Raw genomic sequence first — 19,013 nt, 5'->3', positions numbered from 1 at the left:
GTCCGACTCTGGCCCCTTTCCAACGCCAGTTTGAGGGCTAAGACCCCGTTATTGGCATCTAGTAGGGCCAGATGGGTTTATCACTGCTATGTTGGACTCTCCCAAGCGCTCAATAAATATGACTGAATGAACCTCTTGGAGGGGGACCCTGAGTTAGGGGTTGCGAAGCTAAGGGCAGGGGTCGAGGAAGGGGTCATCGAGGCCGGAGACGACAGGGGAGGAAGGGTCCCGGGGAGGGGATGGGGTAGAGTTAGTATCAATCACTGGGGTGGTGGAGGTTATCTGGGTCCCTGCCAATCACTGGAGGCCACCTGGGGTCAGAGGGGCAATCACTTGGGGGGGGCAGGGGTCACCTGGGACATCACTGGGGGACAACTAGGTCACTATTAGAGAAGCAGCATGGCACAGTGGACAGAACCCAGGCCTGGGAGCAGAGGTTATGGGTTCTAATCCCGCCACTACGTTTGCTTTGTGACCTGGGGCAAGTCACTTCACTTCTCTGGCCCTCAGTTCCCTCATCTGGAAAAGGGGAATTGAGACTGAGCCCCATGTGGGACAGGGACTGTGTCTGACTCGATTTGCTTGTAAACAACTCAGGGCTTAGTCTGGTGCCTGGCACATAGTAAGTGCTTAAATACCAGTGATAATAATAATGTTGGTATTTATTAAGCGCTTACTATGTGCCGAGCACTGTTCTAAGCGCTGGGGTAGACACAGGGGAATCGGGTTGTCCCACGTGGGGCTCACAGTCTTAATCCCCATTTTACAGGTGAGGGAACTGAGGCACAGAGAAGTTAAGTGACTTGCCCACAGTCACACAGCCGACAAGTGGCAGAGCTGGGATTCGAACTCATGAGCCCTGACTCCAAAGCCCGTGCTCTTTCCACTGAGCCACGCTGCAGTGATATTATGATTGGTCCTGGCCCTAGGGGACCCCCTGCCCCCACAGTGACTAGTCAGTGTGGGGCAGAGGGGCATCAATGGCTGGGGGCAGGGGGTCACCTGGGGTCAGAACCAATCAGCGGGGAGGGCAGGGAGGAGGGTCACCTGGGGCCAGAGGGGCATCAATCACTAGGGGAAAGGAGGTCACCTGGGTCAGTATCAGTCAACGAGGGGCAGAGGGGTCACCTGGGGCCAGAGGGACAATCAATCAATGGGTCAGTACAAGTCACTGAGGGGGCAGGGGGTCACCCGGTGCCAGGACCGGTCAGTGGAGGGCAGAGAGGATTAATCACTGGGGGGGCAGGGAGTCACCTGGACCAGTCAGAGGGTGGTGTGGGGGGTCACCTGGGCCAAGACCTGTCAGTGGGGAGTAGGGGGGTATCAATCATTAAAGAGCAGGGGTTCACCTGCTGCCAGGACCCGTCAGAGGGTGTTAGGGAGAGTATTAATCATGGAGGGGCAGGGGGTCAACTGGTACCAAGACCAGTCAGAGGGTGGTAGGGGGGCAATCAATTAATGAGGGACAGGGGGTCACCTGGTACCAAGACCAGTCACAGGGTGGTAGGGGGGCAATCAATCATGCAGGGGCAAGGGGTCACCTGGAGCCAGGACCAGTCAGAGGGTGAGGAGGGGGCAGTAATCAGGATGGGGCAGGGGGTCACCTAGAGCCAGGACCAGAGGGGGGCAGGGGAGCATCGATCATGGAGGGGCAGGGGGTGACGTGGTGCCAGGACCAGTCAGGGGGTGGTGGGGGGCAATCAATCATGGAGGGGCACGAGGTCACCTGGTGCCAGGACCAGTCAGAGAGTGGAAGGGGGGCAATAATCATGGAGGGGCGGGGGGGGGTCACCTGATGTCAGGACCAGTCAGGGGGTGGTAGGGGGGCAATAATCATGGAGGGGCAGGGGGTCACCTGGTGCCAGGACCAAAATGGGGGTACTAGGGGGGCATTAATCATGGAGGGGCAGGGGGTCACTTAGTGCCCGGGCAGTCAGTGGGCGATAGGGAGGTGGGCAGAGGCAGGACCAGAGCCGGTCGGGGTCCCCATGTAAGGGCCGGGGAGAGAGGGTGAGGCGCAGGGCTTAGCACTCACCGGCGGCGGGCGGCGCTGGGGCTCCGGGCCTGGGCCCGGGCCTCTCCCGCTCGCCCCCTCATCTTCCCCTTTGCCCTACCTCCGCGTCCCGCCCCCCGGCCCCCCATTGGCTCCTCTCCCCTCCGCCCCGCCCCTCCCCGGGCGGAGGCCGGGCGTTGGCGGCGGCGGCCAATCGGAGCGGGGTTCACTCCGCCGTCGGAGCCCGCCGGCCTATCGGAGGGGATTTTACTGCGAGGTCGGAATCACCCGAAGCAGGCGCCCGTGGGGGGGGGGAGGAGGGCGACGTGGGCCAATGGAGGCGGGGTTTACTGCGGGGTCGGAGCCCGCCGGGAGCCAATGGGAGCGGGCTTTACCTCACGGTCGGAGCCGGCCGAAGCGGCGGCCCGAGGCCACGGGGTGGGAGGGGGGAGGAGGGCGGCGCGGGCCAATGGGAGCGCGGTTTACTGCGAGGTCGGAGTCCTCGCGGCCGGGGGCGGGCGGGGGTGGCCAATCAGAGCGGAGCTTGTTGGGCTCCGTGGAGTTGGCCGTGGCGGGCGTCCTGAGGTGAGCGGCGGGGGTGGCGTGAGGGGAGGGGGGCCGCGGCCCGTCTTTAATCCGCCCCGAACCCCAATAATCGATCCGCTCATCAATAATACCGTCATCAAGAGTATTAACCGGGCGCCTACTCTGTGCAGAGCGCTAAGCGCTTTGGGAGAGCACCGTACGACCGTCCAATGTGTAGCCCAAGATGGCGGAGGGGAGCAGGGGGTAAGGAATAATAATTTGATAATTGATAAAGATGGTATTTGTTAAGCGCTTGCTATGTGGGAAGCGCTGGGGTCGATACTTTGTATCGAACACGTGAGCGCTTACTATGTGGGAAACACTGTTCTAAGCGCTGGGGCTTCTTGTGGGGACGGGGGTTGAACTGGAATTTTCTTTTTTTTTTCCCCTTTTTTCAGGGGTTTGTTCAACGCTGGGGGGGAAAAAGACCCTAAACTGGTGGTGAGCCGGAAATGTGCCTGTTTATTGTTGGCTTGTTCTCTCCCAAGCCTTTAGTACAGGGCTCTGCACCCAGTAAAGGCTCAATAGGATCGATTCATTTGAATCGAATGCAAGAGGAGTATTATTATGGTATTAAGCGCTTACTATGTGCCAGGCGCTGTGCTAAGCGCTGGGGTGAGAAGCAGCGCGGCTCAGGGGAAAGAGCCAGCGCTTGGGAGTCCGAGGTCATGGGTTCGAATCCCGGCTCTGCCACTTGTCAGCTGTGGGACCGTGCAAGTCACTTGTCTGGGCCTCAGTGGCCTCATCTGTAAAATGGGGATGAAGACTGGGAGCCTCAACTGGGAACAACCTGATGACCCTGGATCTCCCCCAGCGCTTAGAACAGTGCTCATAAAATGCTTAACAAATACCAACATTATTATGACAGGCAAATTCGGATTGGACCCAGGCCCCGTCCCACGTGGGGCTCAAGGTCTTAGTGGGCGCTTACTAGGTGCAGAACACTGTACTAAGCGCTTGGATTGAGTTTGGAAGCAGATAAAGGCGCCCAACTGTATATATCTTCATCACCCTATTTATTTTGTTTAATGAGATGTACATCACCCTGATTCTATTGATTTGCTGTTGTTTTAAAGAGATGTTCTTCCCCTTGACTCTCTTTATTGCCATTATTCCTTTATTGCCATTATTCTTGTCTGTCCGTCTCCCCCGATTAGACCGTCAGCCCATCAAAGGGCAGGGACCGTCTCTATCTGTTACCGATTTGTCCATTCCAAGCGCTTAGCACAGTGCGCTGCACATAGTAAGCGCTCGATAAATACTATTGAATGAATGAATGGAGACAATCCCCGCCCAATGACGGGCTCACAGTCTAAACGGGGGAGACAGCAAAGCAAAACGAAACTCGTAGTCTGGCGCAGGCATCGTCAAGATAAATAGAATCCTAGATATGTGCGCATCGTTAACGAAATAGATGATATATACAAATATGCACAGTGCAGAGGGGGAGGAGGAGCAGAGGGAGGGAGAAGGGGGAATGGGGAGGTGGAGAGGGAAAGGGGAGCTCAGTCTGGGAAGGCCTCCTGGAGGAGGTGAGCTCTCAGTAGGGCTTTGAAGAGGGGAAGAGAGTCTGGGGGATGTGAGGAGGGAGGACGTGGGCCGGGGGTCGACGGCAGGACAGGCATGAAGGAGGCCAGGTGAGGAGGTCATCAGGGTGTCCCACGTAGAGCTCACAGTCTTAATCCCCATTTTACAGAAGAGGGAACTGAGGCCCAGAGAGGTGAAGTGGCTTGCCTAAGGTCACCCAACAGACAAGTGGCAGAGGATGGATTAGAACCCGTGACCCTCTGACTCCCAGGCCCCGGCTCTAATAATAATAATAATGTTGGTATTTGTTAAGCGCTTACTATGTGCCGAGCACTGTTCTAAGCGCTGGGGTAGACATAGGGGAAGCAGGTTGTCCACGTGGGGCTCACAGTCTTAATCCCCATTTTACAGATGAGGGAACTGAGGCACAGAGAAGTTAAGTGACTTGCCCACAGTCACACAGCCGACAAGTGGCAGAGCTGGGATTCGAACTCATGAGCCCTGATTCCAGGGCCCGTGCTCTTTCCACTGAGCCACGCTGCTTCTCTAGCCACGAGGCCACGCTGCTACTCATGTCTCACCCCTCTTTTATTGCCACTCTGCTTCACCTCAGCTCACACTCTTCATTCTTCTCAAACCAACTCCCCGTGCCTCTTTTTTTTTCTTTAAATGAGATTTAAGTGCTTATTCTGTGCCTGGCACTATACTAAGCGCTGGGGTGGATCCAAGAGAATCACGTTGAATCCAGACCTTGCCCCACATGGGGCTCCCAGTCGTGATCCCCACTTTTACAGATGAGGGAACTGAGACCCGGAATGGTGAAATGGCTTCCCCGGGCAGGCAGGTGGCGGAGCCGGGATTAGAACCCAGGTCCTTCCACTCCCAGGCCCGTGCCCTGTCCGGCTGGGAACTCCCTCTTCCTCCCGGCAGTCCCCCTTCTTCAAGATCCTGTTAAAATCGCACCTCCTCCAGGAGCCCTGCCGTGATTCATCTTATTTCCCCGCCCTGTGCCTCCCTCAGCTCCCATTGCAGCACTCGGGTCCTCGCACTCCTCTCCCCCAGACACCTCTGGACTCGTTTTTATCATCATCACCATCAGTAATATTTATTTGAGCGCCTGTTGTGTGCAGAGCACTGTGCCAAGCGTCAGGGAGAGTCCAGTACAGCAGAGTTCCTAGATATGTTCCCTGCTGCCCAGAGCAGTCTCAGAGTTGAGAGAGCAAGATACGACAGTCCAGGATTGGGATTCGGGAGGCTAGTGGGTTCTAGGTTGTACACCCCCACTTGCCTGCCTTGTGACCCTGGACAAGTCACCTAACCTCCCCATATCCCAGTTTCCTCACCTGTAAAATGGGGGTTTAATTATGTGCACCCCGTGTGGGACAGGGATTTAACCTGAATTTACGTTTTCCCCTTTTTTCATGGTATTTGTTCAGCACTGGGGTAGACCCCTCTAGATTGTCAGCTCGTCGTGGGCAGGGAATGCGTCTGTTTATTGTTGTCCTCTCCCAAGTGCTCAGTACAGTGCTCTGCACGCAGTCAGCACTCAATAAATACGACTGATTGAGGGGGAGACGGGCATAAATATAAATAATTTGTAATATGTAATTTTCTACTCAATTCCCCCAATCTACCTGTAATTTGATTTTCGTGGCTGTCTAAACTAAGATGGCCTTGTATCTCCCCCAGTGCTTAGAATGGTGCTTGGCACATAGTAAGTGCTTAACAGATACCATTATTATAAGTATGGTATTCTTGCCTTTAGTAAGTGCTCATAAAATGCCAATGATTGATCAGATAGAGGGGGAGACCGACATTAATATCAATAGTTGATAATCTGTATAATTTTATAGTCTTATTCCCCCATCCCAACCGTAATTTGATTTTATCGGCCGTCTTCCCGTTTGGACCGTAAGCTTCTTGAGGGCAGGGATCGCGTCTGCTAATCCTCTTGGTTCCCTCAAGCGTCTAGTCTGGCGCTGTGCCCATAGTAAGCGCTCAGTAAAGGGTGACGGATCGATCGGGTCGGGGGCAATGCCGGGCTCCTCCCCGACTGTCGCTCTGTCCCCCGAGGCTGTCATCCCGTCGCGGGCAGGGAATGTGTCCGTTTACTGTGACAGCATCTTCTCCCAAACGCTCGGCACGGCGCTTTGCACACCGGGAAGCGCTCAGTAAATACGATCGACTGACCCACAGGCGTGAAGCATGGGCCTCCTCACGGCCTTGACCCGCGGCCTGGTCCGGGGAGCCGACCGGACCGCCCCTTGGACCAGCAAGAGGGGGCCCCGCAACTTCTACAAAAGTCGGGGGGCCAAGGGCACCGGCTACTTGACCCGCGGCTGGAAGTTCGTCGTCGTGAAGGAGATGGTGCCCGAGTTCGTGGTGCCGGACCTGACGGGCTTCCCGCTCAAGCCCTACGTTTCCTACCGGGCCCCCGCCGGGACGGACCCCCCACTGACCGCCAAGCAGCTCTTCGCCGAGGCCGTCGCTCCGGCGATCGAGAGGGACTTTAAAGAAGGGAAGTTCGACCCGGGAAACCTGGAGAAGTACGGTTTCGAACCCACGCAGGAAGGCAAGCTGTTTCAGCTGTACCCCAAGAACTACGTTCAGTAGGGAGGCGGGGAATCAGCCCCACGGCCGGACTCCCTCGCCTTTGCTCTGGAAGGAAAGGGGGGCGTTTAAAAGGGAGGGCTCCGGGACTCGCGGTGTCTATTAAAAGCCAACCCTGATGTCAGCGAGGGCCTGGTTTTTGGGGTGTGGCAAGGTGGGCAACGGGGGGCGAGGGGCCTGGCGCCGCAAGTTGTCCCCGTGCTCGCGTTCGGCTGTCGTTCTCGATGACGAGACCCCCCCCTTCCCCCCCATGGCCACCATTAGTGGCCTGGGGGTGGGGTCACGCTGGCACAAGGTGAGGCTGCTGCTGCTCTGTCGGGGCCGAGACATCTGCGCTTGGAATGGTGCCCGGCGCCTACATCAGGCTTGGCACGAGGTAAGCTCTTACAAGGTAACGTCATTGTTATTATGTTGGGTCACTGGGCAAGCACTTAGTCCTGTGCTCTGCACACGGTTAACGCTCTATCATTGATGGATGGATCGATCAAGCCCATTGCAGGGCCCTCTGAATTGGAGAGGGGTTTTTCGTCCTGATCCAAAGCAAGGGGGCGGCCCCCAATCCCCCAGTCTGGCTTCCGTCCCCTTCGTTCCACAGAAACCACCCTCTCAGAGGTCACCGATGATCTCCTTCCCGCCAAATCCAGCGGCCTCTACTCCTTCACTAATCCTCCTGGACCTTTCAGCTGCTGTCGACACTGTGACCCGCCCCCTTCTCCTGGAAACGCTGACTCCGTCCTCTCCGGGTTCTCCTCTTACCTCTCTGGCCGCTCATTCTCAGTCTCCTTGGTGGGCTCCTCCTCTGCCTCCCACCCCCTAACTGTGGGGGTCCCTCGGAGTTCAGTTCTGGATCCCCTTCTATTCTCCAGCTACACCCACTCTCTTGGAGAACTGGTCCGCTCCCATGGCTTCAGCTGCCACCTCTGCGGTTGATTCCCAAATCTACATTTCCAACCCCGATTTCTCTCCTCCTCTGCAGTCTCCCATTTCCTCCCGGCTTCAAGCCATCTCTACTTGGCTATCTTCTCGTCACCTCGAACTGGTCATGTCTAAAACAGCTCCTCATCTTCCCACCCAAACCTTATCTTCCCCGGATCGTTTTGCTACGGAAACTTTGTGTTTCCACGCTCCTCAGGAACCTCCGGTGGTTGCCTTTCCACCTCTGTTTCAGACAAACTCCTCATTATTGGCTTTAAAGCAGTCAATCTCCTCACCCCCTCCTACCTCACCTCGCTGCTCTCCTGCTCCAACCCAGCCCGCACACTTCGCTCCTCTAAGGCCAACCTTCTCACTGTCTCTACATCCCGTTTTATCTCATCGCCGACCTCTCCCCCACATCCCACCTCTGGCCTGGAACGCCCTCCCCCTTCAACAATGACTCGCCTCACCTTCAAAGCCTTATTGAAGGCCCATCTCCTCCAAGAGGCCTTCCCTGACTAAGCCCTTCTTTCTTCTCCCACTCCCTTCTGCGTCACCCTGACTTACTCCCTTTATTCCCCCCTCTGGCCCGCAGCCCTTACGTACGTCTCTCTAATTTTACGTGTATTAACATTTGTCTCCCCCTCTAGACTGTGAGCAGGGAATGTCTCCATTATAGTGTACTGCCCCAGGCATTTAGTACAGTGCTCTGCACACCGTAAGCTCCCAATACCCTGATGACAGCTCGTTCTGGGGACGGAATGCATCTCCCATCTCTGTTGTACCTTACTCTCCTGAGTGCTCTGTACAGTGCTCTGCACACGGTAAGTGCGCAATAAAAGCACTGTTAATAGGAAGCCACAGAAAGAGTCCGATGACCACATAGTTCTTCTCAGTCTATTTGAGTGAAAGGAAACCATCTAAATGATCATTTTGGAAACACCTACCTGAACGCAACTTTTTTTTAAGAAAGTATTTAAGTGCTTATTATGTTACCTATCCGTGTGGTATCTAAGTGCGTACTATGGGCCGAGCACTGTGATGATGGTGGTGGTATGTGTTAGTGCTTACTATGTACCAAGCACTGTTCTAAGCACTGGGGGAGATACAAGGTAATCAGGTTGTCCCACGAGGGGCTCACGGTCTTTATCCCCATTTGACAGATGAGGGAACTGAGGCCCCCAGTGAAGTGACTTACCCAAGGTCATGCAGCAAGCGGCAGAAGTAGGATTAGAACCCAGGTCCTTTGACTCTGTGGTTTAACATCATTCTAGCACTAATCTACATCTTCATGGATGCCCGGGACATCAAGAGATCAGCTTCCTTCTTAAACTAGGAGCCCCCAAGGGACAAGGATCACGTCTAGTCTCTCCCAGTGCTTGGTACAATGATCCGCAGGGGGGGGGGAAGCGCTTAATAAGTACTATTACTACTCCCCCCCCGGGGGGGATGGCGAATCGAAAGAGAACCCACTGTTCCCCAGTGTTGCCGCTTCTCAGGCGTTGGTATTCTGTCACTTGGTGCTGGTGATATTCCCCTCACTCTCTTCCCCTTCCCATCCAAACCTTCAAGACACAAATACTTGAAATTTTTCGGGCCATTCTCTTCAGGGTCGAGGAAGACACCGGGCGTCCCGCCAGAACTACCTTTGCGGAGAACTCTTTTCCGCAATCAGACTATCCTAAAGGTGAATTTAGCTATCGCTCTGAGTCCAAACGAAGAGCCAGAGGCAAGGTCTCCGTGCACGCCATCAAGGTAAGCGTTAAGGGCGACGTAAATTCTGCACATAGGAAGCGTTCCACAGCTCGAGGAAATCAACCCATTGTATTTGAGTGCTTACGGTGTGTAGACGCTACTAAGCGTTTGGGAGAGTACAACAACTACGGTAATAAGAATGTGGTATTTGTTAAACTCTTAGTCTGTGCTAGGCCCTGTCCCTAAGCGCTGGGGTGGATCCAGGCAAATCGGGTTTGGAAACAGTCCCTGTCCCCTGTGGGGCTCACAGTGTCAGCTCCCATTTAATGTAGTAATTTAACAATGTAACAGACGTATCCCCGTCCACGGTTACAGGCTAGAAGAAACCTCCCTGTTCCATTGTACCAATGGACCCAGAATTGAATTCTGCTAAATGTATCTATCATCCTTAATCCTAGGCTCCTACTCTGACTATTCATTTCTTGCCCCAAATCGTGTCTCCAGTGGAGTGTACCCCCCTTAAGGACTAAGAGTAATAATATTTGTTAAGCGCTTATTATGTGTCAAGCACAGTTCTAAGCACTGAGGTAACAGGGTAATCAGGTTGTCCCACGTGGGGCTCACACTTTTAATCCCCATTTTACAGGCAAGGAAACTGAGGTGCAGAAGTGAAGTGGCCTGCCCAAGGTCACACAGCAGACAAGTGGCAGAGGTGGGATTAGAACCCACGTCCTCTGACCCCCAAGCCCGGGCGCTTGCCACTAAGCCACGTTACTGCTTAGAGGGTAGCTCTAAACTGTTAATCATTGTAATAGGAATTAAGAGAATTTGCTAAGCACTTCGTGTCAGGGGCTGGGCCAGGTGGGCTGGATCCGGTCTCTGCTCCAAGTACAAGGGAGAACAGGTAACGAGTCCCCATTTGATGGTTGAGGAACCCGAGGCCCAGAGGTGCCAAGTGACTTACCAAGGGTCATACTGCAAGCAGGTGGCAGAGGGATTAGAACCCAGATCTCCCAGCTCCCCGGGCTGTGTGCTTTCTCTCCGGTTAGTGGGGAACCTGTTGGCCAACTCCTGTTTTATAGTACTTTCCCCAAGTGCTCAGTACAGAGCTCTGCCCACAGTAAGCGCTCCCTCAATACCACTGATGGATTGACTGTAGCAGTAGTACGTCTGCTGTTGCCCAGCGCAACGCTCTGCACAGGGTAAGTGCTCAATTCGATTGATTGAATGAACCCTGAAGCCACCTGGAGGGAAAGAAACAACATTAAGAGGATCCTGAAGGCCCAAACCAGGAAAGAGAAGGATCTAGGTTCCAATTTCTGCTTCACCCCCTTGTCTGCCGTGTGAGCTTCGGCAAGTCACGGGCCTTCCCTGGGCCTTGCTTCCCTCATCTGTAAAATGAGGATTGGGACCGTGAGCTCCAGCTAGGAGGTGGATTGGGTCCAACATGACGAGCTTGGCTAGGGAAGCAGCAGGGCCTAGTGGAAGGTCATGGGTTCTAATCCCTCTGCCTCCCCTTGTCGGCTGTGTGACCTTGGGCAAGTTGCTTAGCTTCTCTGTGCCTCGATTGCCTCCTCCGTAAAAGGGGGGATTGAGATGTGAGCCCCACAGGGGCTATATCCATCCCGCGCTTAACACATGCCATAATTGTTATTAACTACCCCAGCGCTTGGAACAGCATGTGGCACATAGTAAACACTTAAATACCTTTTTTTTTAAAAAAAAAAGTCTCCAAGGCAAGGCTCTCGCCGCAGACCAGAGAGAAATCTAGACGAGTTTCATACAGGCCAGGTAAGCGAGAGCAACTCCCTTTTCAGCCTGTTCACGCCCCTCGGAAGGGTAAAGTCGTGTTTAATAGAAGACAGGTTCCAGGTATCCTCGGGACTCACCCCGCTGCTCGGGTTCCACTTTGGGAAAGGCGAAAAGCGGGAAGGCGGAACGGACAAGAGACCGAGAGCCGCCCTTTCTGAACCCAAGGAAATCGCATTTTCCAAAATCCCGGCGGCTAAGAGACGGGAGTGGCGCTCCACGAAGCGTCGGGGAGCTCGGCAGGGCACGGGAAGCTTCCGCCCCCTTCTAAAGCCAAGGATGTGGCGTTTTTCCAGATCCCATAGGCTAGGAGACAGTCTGGGCCGCATACCCCTGCTCAGGGCGGGAATTCCCGGAAGCCTTTGGGAGTTGGGCAGTGGACGTGCGCTTCCTTCCTTGGATGAAAAAGGGGGGAGAAGAGGGGAGGGGACGGACCCACCCCCCTGGTGCCCGTCAAAGTCCAGACCGACATCCGGGCGACTTGGGAGGCGGGCGCGCGTGCGCTCGACTATTTACTCAACAGGTCGATCATGTCCCACTTCCACACGTGGAGGACGTGGTCGTAAAAGGAACAGGTGGCCAGGAGGTTGGCCTCGCTCTTGGCAGTGTCGGGCTCTTCCCAGCGGGACAGGAGGGACGGGATGGTGACCATGCTCCTCAGCGTCGGGGAGACCGACATGGTGGAGGAGGGGCCCGACCGGGGCCCGCCCTGGATGCGCAGCTGCGAGTTGTGACCCTCCGCGTCCTCGTCCGACCCGATGTCCGAGATGGTCGTCGGGGACTCGTAGGCGATCTTCAGGTTCTGGGTCTGCCAGTCCAGCTTGCGGAAGATGGGGTCGAAGCTGGAGGTGGCCAGGTGCAGGGGGCCGGTCAACGGGACCTGCGGCTCCGGGCTCAGGCAGGGCCGGGGCGACAGCCGCGACCAGTCGGCCCCGTAAGCCAGCGAGTTGTGGAGCATGTAGTTGGTCACCACCAGGCACGTGTCTTTCCGCTCCTCTGAGGGGACAGAAACCGGGGGGAGAAAGGGGGATCTCGAGGCTTCGCATTTACTATCGGGCGCTTACCGCCTGCGAAGCGCTGTACTGAGCACTGGCCGAAGAGGGCAACGGAACGATACGTGGAGAAGTAGCGTGGGGTAGGTGTTAGAGCCCGGGCCAGGGAGTCAGAAGGTCATGGGGTTTCATCCCCAGAGAAGCAGCGTGGCTCAGTGGAAAGAGCCCAGGCTTGGGAGTCAGAGGTCGGGGGTTCTAATCCCAGCTCCACCACTTACCAGCTGTGTGACTTTAGGCAAGTCACTTTGCTTCTCTGTGCCTCAGTTACCTCATCTGGAAAATGGGGATTAAGACTGAGCCCCACGTGGGAGAGCCTGGTTACCTGGTTAGTACTATGTGCTTGGCACATCGTAAGCGCTTAACAGAGGTCAAGATTATTATTATTAGCCCCAGTTCCCTCATCTGGAAAATGGGGATTGAGGCTGTGAACCCACATGGGTACAGTGCTCTGCACACAGTAAGCGCTCAATAAATACGATTGAATGAATGACGGGGACTATGTCCAACCCCGTTTGTTTGTATCCACCCCAGCGTGTAGTACAATGCCTGGAACATAGTAAGAGCTTAACATACCATAATTACTGTCACTATGACACACACCATCTGACCACAATGACCTCACGGTCTCCTCCCGCAGCCCCCTCTCAGATTCTTTATAATAATAATTACAGTTTTGGTATTTGGAAAGCACTTACCCTGTGCCAGGCACAGTACTAAGCACAGGGCTCCCCCCCCGCCAGAATTTACGCATGTAATTTGTCTTTCTATGAATGATAGTGGTATTTGTTAAGCACTTTTTTGTGCCAAGCACTATTCTGAGCGCTAGGTAATCGAGTCCCACGGTCTTAGTCCCCATCTTCCAGATGAGGTAACCGAGGCACAGAGAAGTCAGGTGATTTACCAGAGGTCACAGCCATGCGGAAGAGCCGGGATCAGAACCGGTGATCTGATGCCCGGGCTCCGTCCACCACACCGTGCTGCTTTCTCCCTCGGAGCGATGCCTGATTGGGGGCGAAAGGAACCTCTAGACGGTCAGCACACTGCCGACAGGGAATGGAAATCTGCTGTACCGTCTTCTCCCAAGCGCTCCGCGCGCTGTAAGCGCACAATAAACACGGCGGGGCCCAAGGCCGGGGTGGTGCAGGGGAGGAGGGGACGGGGAGGGGGCTGTGGCCACTCACCGAGGGTCCCCAGACAGTTGAGGATCTTGAAGCCGCCGTGCATGCAGGCGGCCAGCAGCAGGTAGTCGACGGCCGGGTGCCACTTGAGCCTCCACACGCCGCCCTGCACGTGGGTGTCGGCGAACGACTCCTTCATGTTGCGGGTGTCCCACAGGAGGATGTGCTCGTCGTAGCTGTCACCGACCCAGACCGCGCCCAGGTCACCCAAGGGCCCTGGGTTCCCCTCCCGGGTCCGCCCCGCCCTGGCCGCTCGCTCGCAATTATTGAGCGCTCGGGAGAGGACGACACGCTCGTCTGCTGGGCGGCCTCGGGCAAGTCACTTTGCCGTGTGGGCACCTCAGTTCCCTCATCTGGAAAGGGGGGATGGAGGCACAGGGACTTGTGTCCAATCTGATTAGCGTGGCTCTGCCCCAGTGCTGGGCACAATGCTTGACTCATGGTAAGCTCTTCATAAATACATCAGTATCTTTATCATCGTTACGCAGGACTGAGAAACCAATCCGCTGCTCACCCCAGAGAGGGGAAGGATACTACTACCGATAATAATATTGACGTGATATTTATTTTATCGGGTGATGGTATCTGTTAAGCACTTACTATGTGCCAGGCACCGTTCTCAGCGGCGCAGTAGATACAAGCTAATAACGTCGGACACAGGCCCGGGGGGCGGGGGGGGATTTACTGTCTTAATCCCCATTTTCCAGATGGAGAAACTGAGGCCCAGAGAAGTGAAGCGACTCACCCGAGGTGACGCAGCAGACGGGTGGCGGAGCTGGGATCGGTACCTAGGTCCTCTGACTCCCGGGCCCGGGCTCTAGCCGCTGGGCCAGGCGGCTTCTCAGAATGCAGAATCAGGTGCTTAACCAAGACTATTCCCGAGGAGCCGTCGTTCCCCCCGACACCCCCCGGGGTAAAGGCGACCGGCCCCGGCCGCGAGGGGGTTGTCTGGCGGGGAAGGAAGTCAGAAGTCGGAGGTCAGGGGCGCCTCACCTTCCAGTGGCCAGCAGGTTCTCCCGGTGCGGACTGCTGTGGATGCTGCAGACGCCCATGGAATGTCTGCCGGGAAAACAAGTTCAGAGGCGGCGGCGGCGGCAGGGGGCAAGATCCGCTCCCAAGCGCTCAGCCCAGTCCTCGGCCCACGGCAGACTGGAAGCTGCCGCAGGGCAGGGATCGAGCCTACCGACCCCACTGTCCTCTCCCGAGCGCTCAGCCCAGTGCTCTGCACGCGGCAGCCCGGAAGCTCCTGGAGGGTAGGGATATTATAATACCTAACAGTGGTATCGGTTAAGCGTTTTCTGCGTGCCGTGCACTGTACCAAGCACCGGGGTACACACTAGCTACTGGGACAGTACACCGTATGAAGAGTCTAGCGAGAAGCCGCAAGGCCTAGTGGAAAGAGCAGTCAGAAGGACCTGGATTCTAATTCCGCTTCGCTTTTCTCTATCCCAGTGAAGCGCTCAACAAGTACCATCATGAAAAAGGAGGGGACGGGGGCACCGGAGTCGACCATCTCTCAGCCATCGCGAGACTCGAGAGGGGAGTCGACTGATGGTCGTGGGAGCAGTTCGACGACCCAGCCTAGCGGGCTCGGGGGTGGCCGCCTCCGGGCTCTCCGCGGCCACAGGGGCGGGTGGGGGGAGCGGGGAAGGCCGGGCCCGACCAGATGGGCGGTTTACCTGTTGCTGGTGAACAGCGGGGCGGTTAGGGGGGTCCGGGTGTCCCAGCCCTTCAGCAGACCGTCGTCTCCGCCTGGGCGGGGAGAGAGCGCGGCCCGTCGCAGACCCGATCCTCCCGGGGCCCGTCTCTCCCCGACCCTTCTGAGTCGTCCCTGGGTAATCTCTCGCGGCGCGTACCACGGTAAGAGTGACCATCGCTTCTCGTTACCATTGATACTGCTCCATGCATCTACTTAGAACGGTGCCTGGCACATAGTAAGCGCTTACCAGATACCATCATCATCACGGTGCCCTGCCCGCAGTAAGTGCTCGATAAATACCATTCACCGACTGCTTGAGAGACGGCCACAGATCCCTGCCGTGGGGAACTTTACAGTTTGCCGTTAGCACCCGAGGGAGCCCTGACGCGGCCACCCCCGGCCCCGGGCCTGACCTGAAAACACGACTTCTGTCTGCCAGTAATTGAAGGCGGCGATCCAGGCTTCAAAGCCGTGAGCTTTCCACGTCGACAGGAGTCGGGCGGAGGGGGACTCGTCCACCGCCACCAAGTATAGCTGTCCCTTGGAGTCGCTGCTTACGAGTTTCAGGGGCTGGTCGTTACTCCGGGGGAGAGGGTGGAGGGAAGGAGAGAGATCATTTAAAAAAAAAAGGTTAGGGTTATTAGTTCACTGCAATCCGTCACCCGATCCCAAGATGGGATACTCACACCCCCTCCAACCCTCGAGGCGATCGACCAAGAGCGCTCACTGAGCGCTCGCTATGTGCACAGCGCCGGTCCGAGCGCTCGGCAGAGCACGATAGGAGAGAATTAGCGGGCACACCGAACCGAGTCTAGGGAGGGAGACACGAACGAGTAAGTTATTTATAAACCCAGACTCTATCAGTTAAAGCTATTGTCCGTAAGCGCTGCGGGGTTGAGGGCGGGGTGAGTATCAGATGCCCAAAGGTCACCGATCCGAGCGTTTAAACGCCGCGGAAAGAAAAGCGAGCTGGGGAAAGGAAGGCCTCGGGGAAGACGTGACCTCGGAACTCCACGGCCTGAAACTTAGAGCGGACGGGCCGAGGAAAGCCTAAATTACCCGTCAGGGACCCCTCCGGGGGAGGATCTCCAGAAGGGAGCAAGGGTCTGATCCAAGGGGTCGAGAGCGGAGGCCGTGGCCGGACGGAACCCGTGAGGGGCTTGGAGGGGGACGAGAGGAGGGAGACGGAGATTAGGATAGAGGGGCGGGGGAGGATCGCCAAAGAGAGGGAGCGGTTGAAGATGGCAGATGGGGAGGAGATAAAGGAAGGGTGCCACTGTATTTTGGAGGGGTGGAGTGGGCCGGTTCGGACCGCCTGAGATGGGCCGACTGACTGCCGCATAATAAGCGCTTAAGAAATATCGTGAATAAATAAGCAGAGCCACCTGCAGCTCCAGAACCACTTCGGAGCGGCTCCTCGGCTCCCCCGTGGCTCTCTGCAAACCCAGCCCCTGGTGACATCAGAGCCCCACCACCTCACCTCAGTCGGTGGTCATCATTATTAAACGTTTACCTGGGAGAGGATAACAGAACAAACGGACACATTCCCAAGCCCACGGGGAGCTTACACTGTACAGAGGGGGAGATGGACTTTCACAGAAAGAAATGACAGAGACATAAGCGCTGGGGGCTGGGGGGGGGGGGTGGTGGTGAAGGGAGCGAGTCGCGGCGACACAGAAGGGAGTGGGAGAAGAGGAAAGGAGGGCGCAGACAGGGAAGGCCTCGGGGAGGGGACGGGCCTTACAATCCGACACGTCCCGACGACCAGTCCAGAGACAGGGCGATGGTCTGAGGCGCCAGGTCCACGCTGAGCAACGGGTTTAGCTTGCAGCTGTTCTTCTACTGAAAAGAAAAGGGCTCTATCAGGGACAGGGAGAGGAAGCCCCCCGGCAGGATCCCGGCCCTGCCCCCTTACTTGCCCGGGGCCACCGTCCGCCCGCCCGCTCCCGGCCCTGCGGGATCGCCCCAACCCACCCTGGAAGCAGAAAACGCTCCCTGCGGCGCCTCCGCTTCCGGAGGGTCGGTGCTCCATAAATACCGACTGACCCACCCACTTCATCCCGGGCATCCCTCGGACCGATCCGGGGGAGGGCCCGACGGAGGATCGAGTGAAGCGGCAGCAGCTCCGGGCAGGGCAGTCGGAGGACCTGGGTTCGAGCCCCCGATCTACCCCTGGCCCGCTCCGGGGTCTTAGGCGAGTCCTTTCCGCGCCTCCGTTTCCTCAACTGTAAGACGGGTATTCGAACCCCCTTCTCCCTCCGACTTAGACCGTGAACCCCGTGTGGGAGAGGGACCGAATCCGGCCCGAGCCTCTCAACGGGAATGATGCCGATAATAACAACGGCGGTATCTGTTAAGCGCTGGGTGGGGCAGACGCAACCCGATCGTTCGGACACCGCCCCGGTCTCACACGGGGTTCCCGGTCGGGGTCTCCCCGTCCCCGAGCCACCCCGTCCGAACGCCCGCCACGGCGGGGCGCCGAGTCGCTTCGGGTCGACCCGAGGGGCGGTGAGCGGGCCACAGCCGGGCGAGCCGCCGCCCGGCAGGTTCCCCCATGGCCCCTCGGCCGGCCGTCTCCCCGGAGCCCAGACGCCAGCTCCTCCCGGCCACTGACCTCTGGGCCCACCAGCTGAAACAGCTCCACGACTCCCCTGGCGTCCGCCACCCCCAGGGTGGGCAGGCCCGCCACCGGCACGTGGCACCTGGGCGGGGGGGAGGGAGAGGAAGAATCACTCAGTTAAGGGGGAGGAACAGAAACCCGAGGGTCAGCAACGGGGGTTGGCGGGGGCTAGATCAACCCGGTCATTCCAACAACGAGAGGAAGACTGATAACTAATAATAACTTGGCATCTGTGAAGTGAATTACTACGTGCCAGCCACCATACTGAGCACCGGGGTGGAGAGGAGCAAACGGGGGCCCGACGAAATGACTCGCCCAAGGTAGGTCTCACAGCAGACAAGCGGCCGAGCCGGGATCAGAACCCCTGACCTTCCGACTCCCAGGCCCGGGCTCTATCCACCGGGCCGCGCCGCTTCAAAGCCACGGTCTTGGGGCCGGGGCCGTCAACCTCTAGACCGCCAGCCCGTTTCGGGCAGGGATCGTCTTTCTTTATTGCCGCGCCGTGCTTTCCGAGGGCTTAGCGGAGTGCTCGGCACATAGGAAGCTCTCAAAAAATACGTTAGAATGAAAGCACGAACCCCGGTCTCAAGAACCGGGGCACCTCTCCCCGAGGAGCCCCCCCCCCCCCCCACAAGATGGCCATCCGGTCTCGTTAGGGACGGGGAACCCGTCGGCTGATTCTGTCCTCTCGTCCCCTCCCAGGCGCTCAGTCCGGCGGTCCGCACGGCAACGCTCCATAAGCACGACGGAGGGGTCGGTTCGATCGGCCGGCCCGAGACCGCCGCCGGAAGGGGAGGCCGAAAACCACCAACGGGGGGGGACGGGAGGAGGGAAACCGACCCCGGAGCCTACGCGGGCGGATCCCCTCTAGCCTCAGGGGTCCCGGGTTCTTTCGGGCCGCCTCCCGGCCCCCGGAGCCCTACCATTTCATGTCCAGGATGGCGGCCGAGTCTCTCCTCTGGATCTCCACCAGCGGGTTGGGACTGTGCAGGTCTTCGCTGTAGCAGTACAGGTAGAGGCGGCCGAGCCGGGCGGGGGACTCGTCGCTCTGCGGAGAGTCCATTTTGTTCCGCAAGGCACAGGGAGGAACGATGCCCGGAGCAACACTACTTATCAAGGAGCCATATTAAGCGCGGGGGTCGCCTCAGGCAAATGGGGCCGGACACAGGCGCCGTCCCGCGTGGGGCTCACCGTCTCCACCCCCATTTTCCCGACGAGGGAACCGAGGCCCGGAGAAGTAACCCGCCCGAGGTCGCAGAGCAAGAAAGGTGGCGGAGGCGGGACCGGAACCCGGGACCTTCGGACTCCGGCCGCCCCCCTCGCCCCCCGT

At 57.4% G+C, this 19,013-nt stretch overlaps 3 protein-coding genes across 5 annotated transcripts in view; 1 reads left to right on the top strand and 2 right to left on the bottom strand.

The window, feature by feature from the left end:
- The window catches only part of PNPLA7 (patatin like phospholipase domain containing 7), a 107,664-nt gene extending 105,579 nt beyond the window's left edge, over positions 1-2,085 (bottom strand). The window contains exon 1 of the mRNA XM_029054302.1: positions 2,036-2,085. The gene's annotated coding sequence lies outside the window, so the exon portion shown is untranslated. The remainder of the gene's footprint in view (positions 1-2,035) is intronic.
- Positions 2,086-2,523: 438 nt separating this feature from the next.
- Positions 2,524-6,839, top strand: MRPL41 (mitochondrial ribosomal protein L41). 3 transcript variants are annotated; one of them, XM_029054154.2, is made up of 3 exons: positions 2,562-2,578; positions 2,977-3,019; positions 6,302-6,839. In XM_029054154.2, exon 3 carries the CDS (start codon positions 6,311-6,313, stop codon positions 6,716-6,718), a length of 408 nt encoding a protein of 135 aa, XP_028909987.1. In that variant the 5' UTR covers positions 2,562-2,578; positions 2,977-3,019; positions 6,302-6,310; the 3' UTR covers positions 6,719-6,839. The 3 variants fall into 3 exon arrangements, with proteins under 3 accessions (XP_028909986.1, XP_028909987.1, XP_028909988.1); XM_029054153.2 differs by lacking the exon at positions 2,977-3,019 and having other exon boundaries at positions 2,524-2,578; XM_029054155.2 differs by lacking the exons at positions 2,562-2,578; positions 2,977-3,019 and adding an exon at positions 2,622-2,782.
- Positions 6,840-11,135: 4,296 nt separating this feature from the next.
- Positions 11,136-19,013, bottom strand: part of DPH7 (diphthamide biosynthesis 7) — an 11,590-nt gene continuing 3,712 nt past the window's right edge. Inside the window, exons 3-10 of the mRNA XM_029054476.2 lie at positions 18,607-18,731; positions 17,678-17,765; positions 16,808-16,902; positions 15,477-15,643; positions 15,044-15,116; positions 14,358-14,423; positions 13,368-13,540; positions 11,136-12,130 (exon numbers count right to left, since the gene is read on the bottom strand). Of these exons, the coding sequence (XP_028910309.1) occupies positions 11,643-12,130; positions 13,368-13,540; positions 14,358-14,423; positions 15,044-15,116; positions 15,477-15,643; positions 16,808-16,902; positions 17,678-17,765; positions 18,607-18,731 (1,275 nt within the window). The 3' untranslated portion in view covers positions 11,136-11,642. The remainder of the gene's footprint in view (positions 12,131-13,367; positions 13,541-14,357; positions 14,424-15,043; positions 15,117-15,476; positions 15,644-16,807; positions 16,903-17,677; positions 17,766-18,606; positions 18,732-19,013) is intronic.

The sequence above is a fragment of the Ornithorhynchus anatinus genome, chromosome X4, assembly GCF_004115215.2.
Source record: "Ornithorhynchus anatinus isolate Pmale09 chromosome X4, mOrnAna1.pri.v4, whole genome shotgun sequence".
Classification (NCBI taxonomy): Eukaryota; Metazoa; Chordata; class Mammalia; order Monotremata; family Ornithorhynchidae; genus Ornithorhynchus; species Ornithorhynchus anatinus.
This window is presented reverse-complemented; position numbering and strand designations above follow the sequence as displayed.

Excerpts from the sequence above, each read along its gene's own strand:
- MRPL41 (XM_029054153.2), top strand. The coding sequence starts at position 6,311 with ATGGGCCTCCTCACGGCCTTGACCCGCGGCCTGGTCCGGGGAGCCGAC.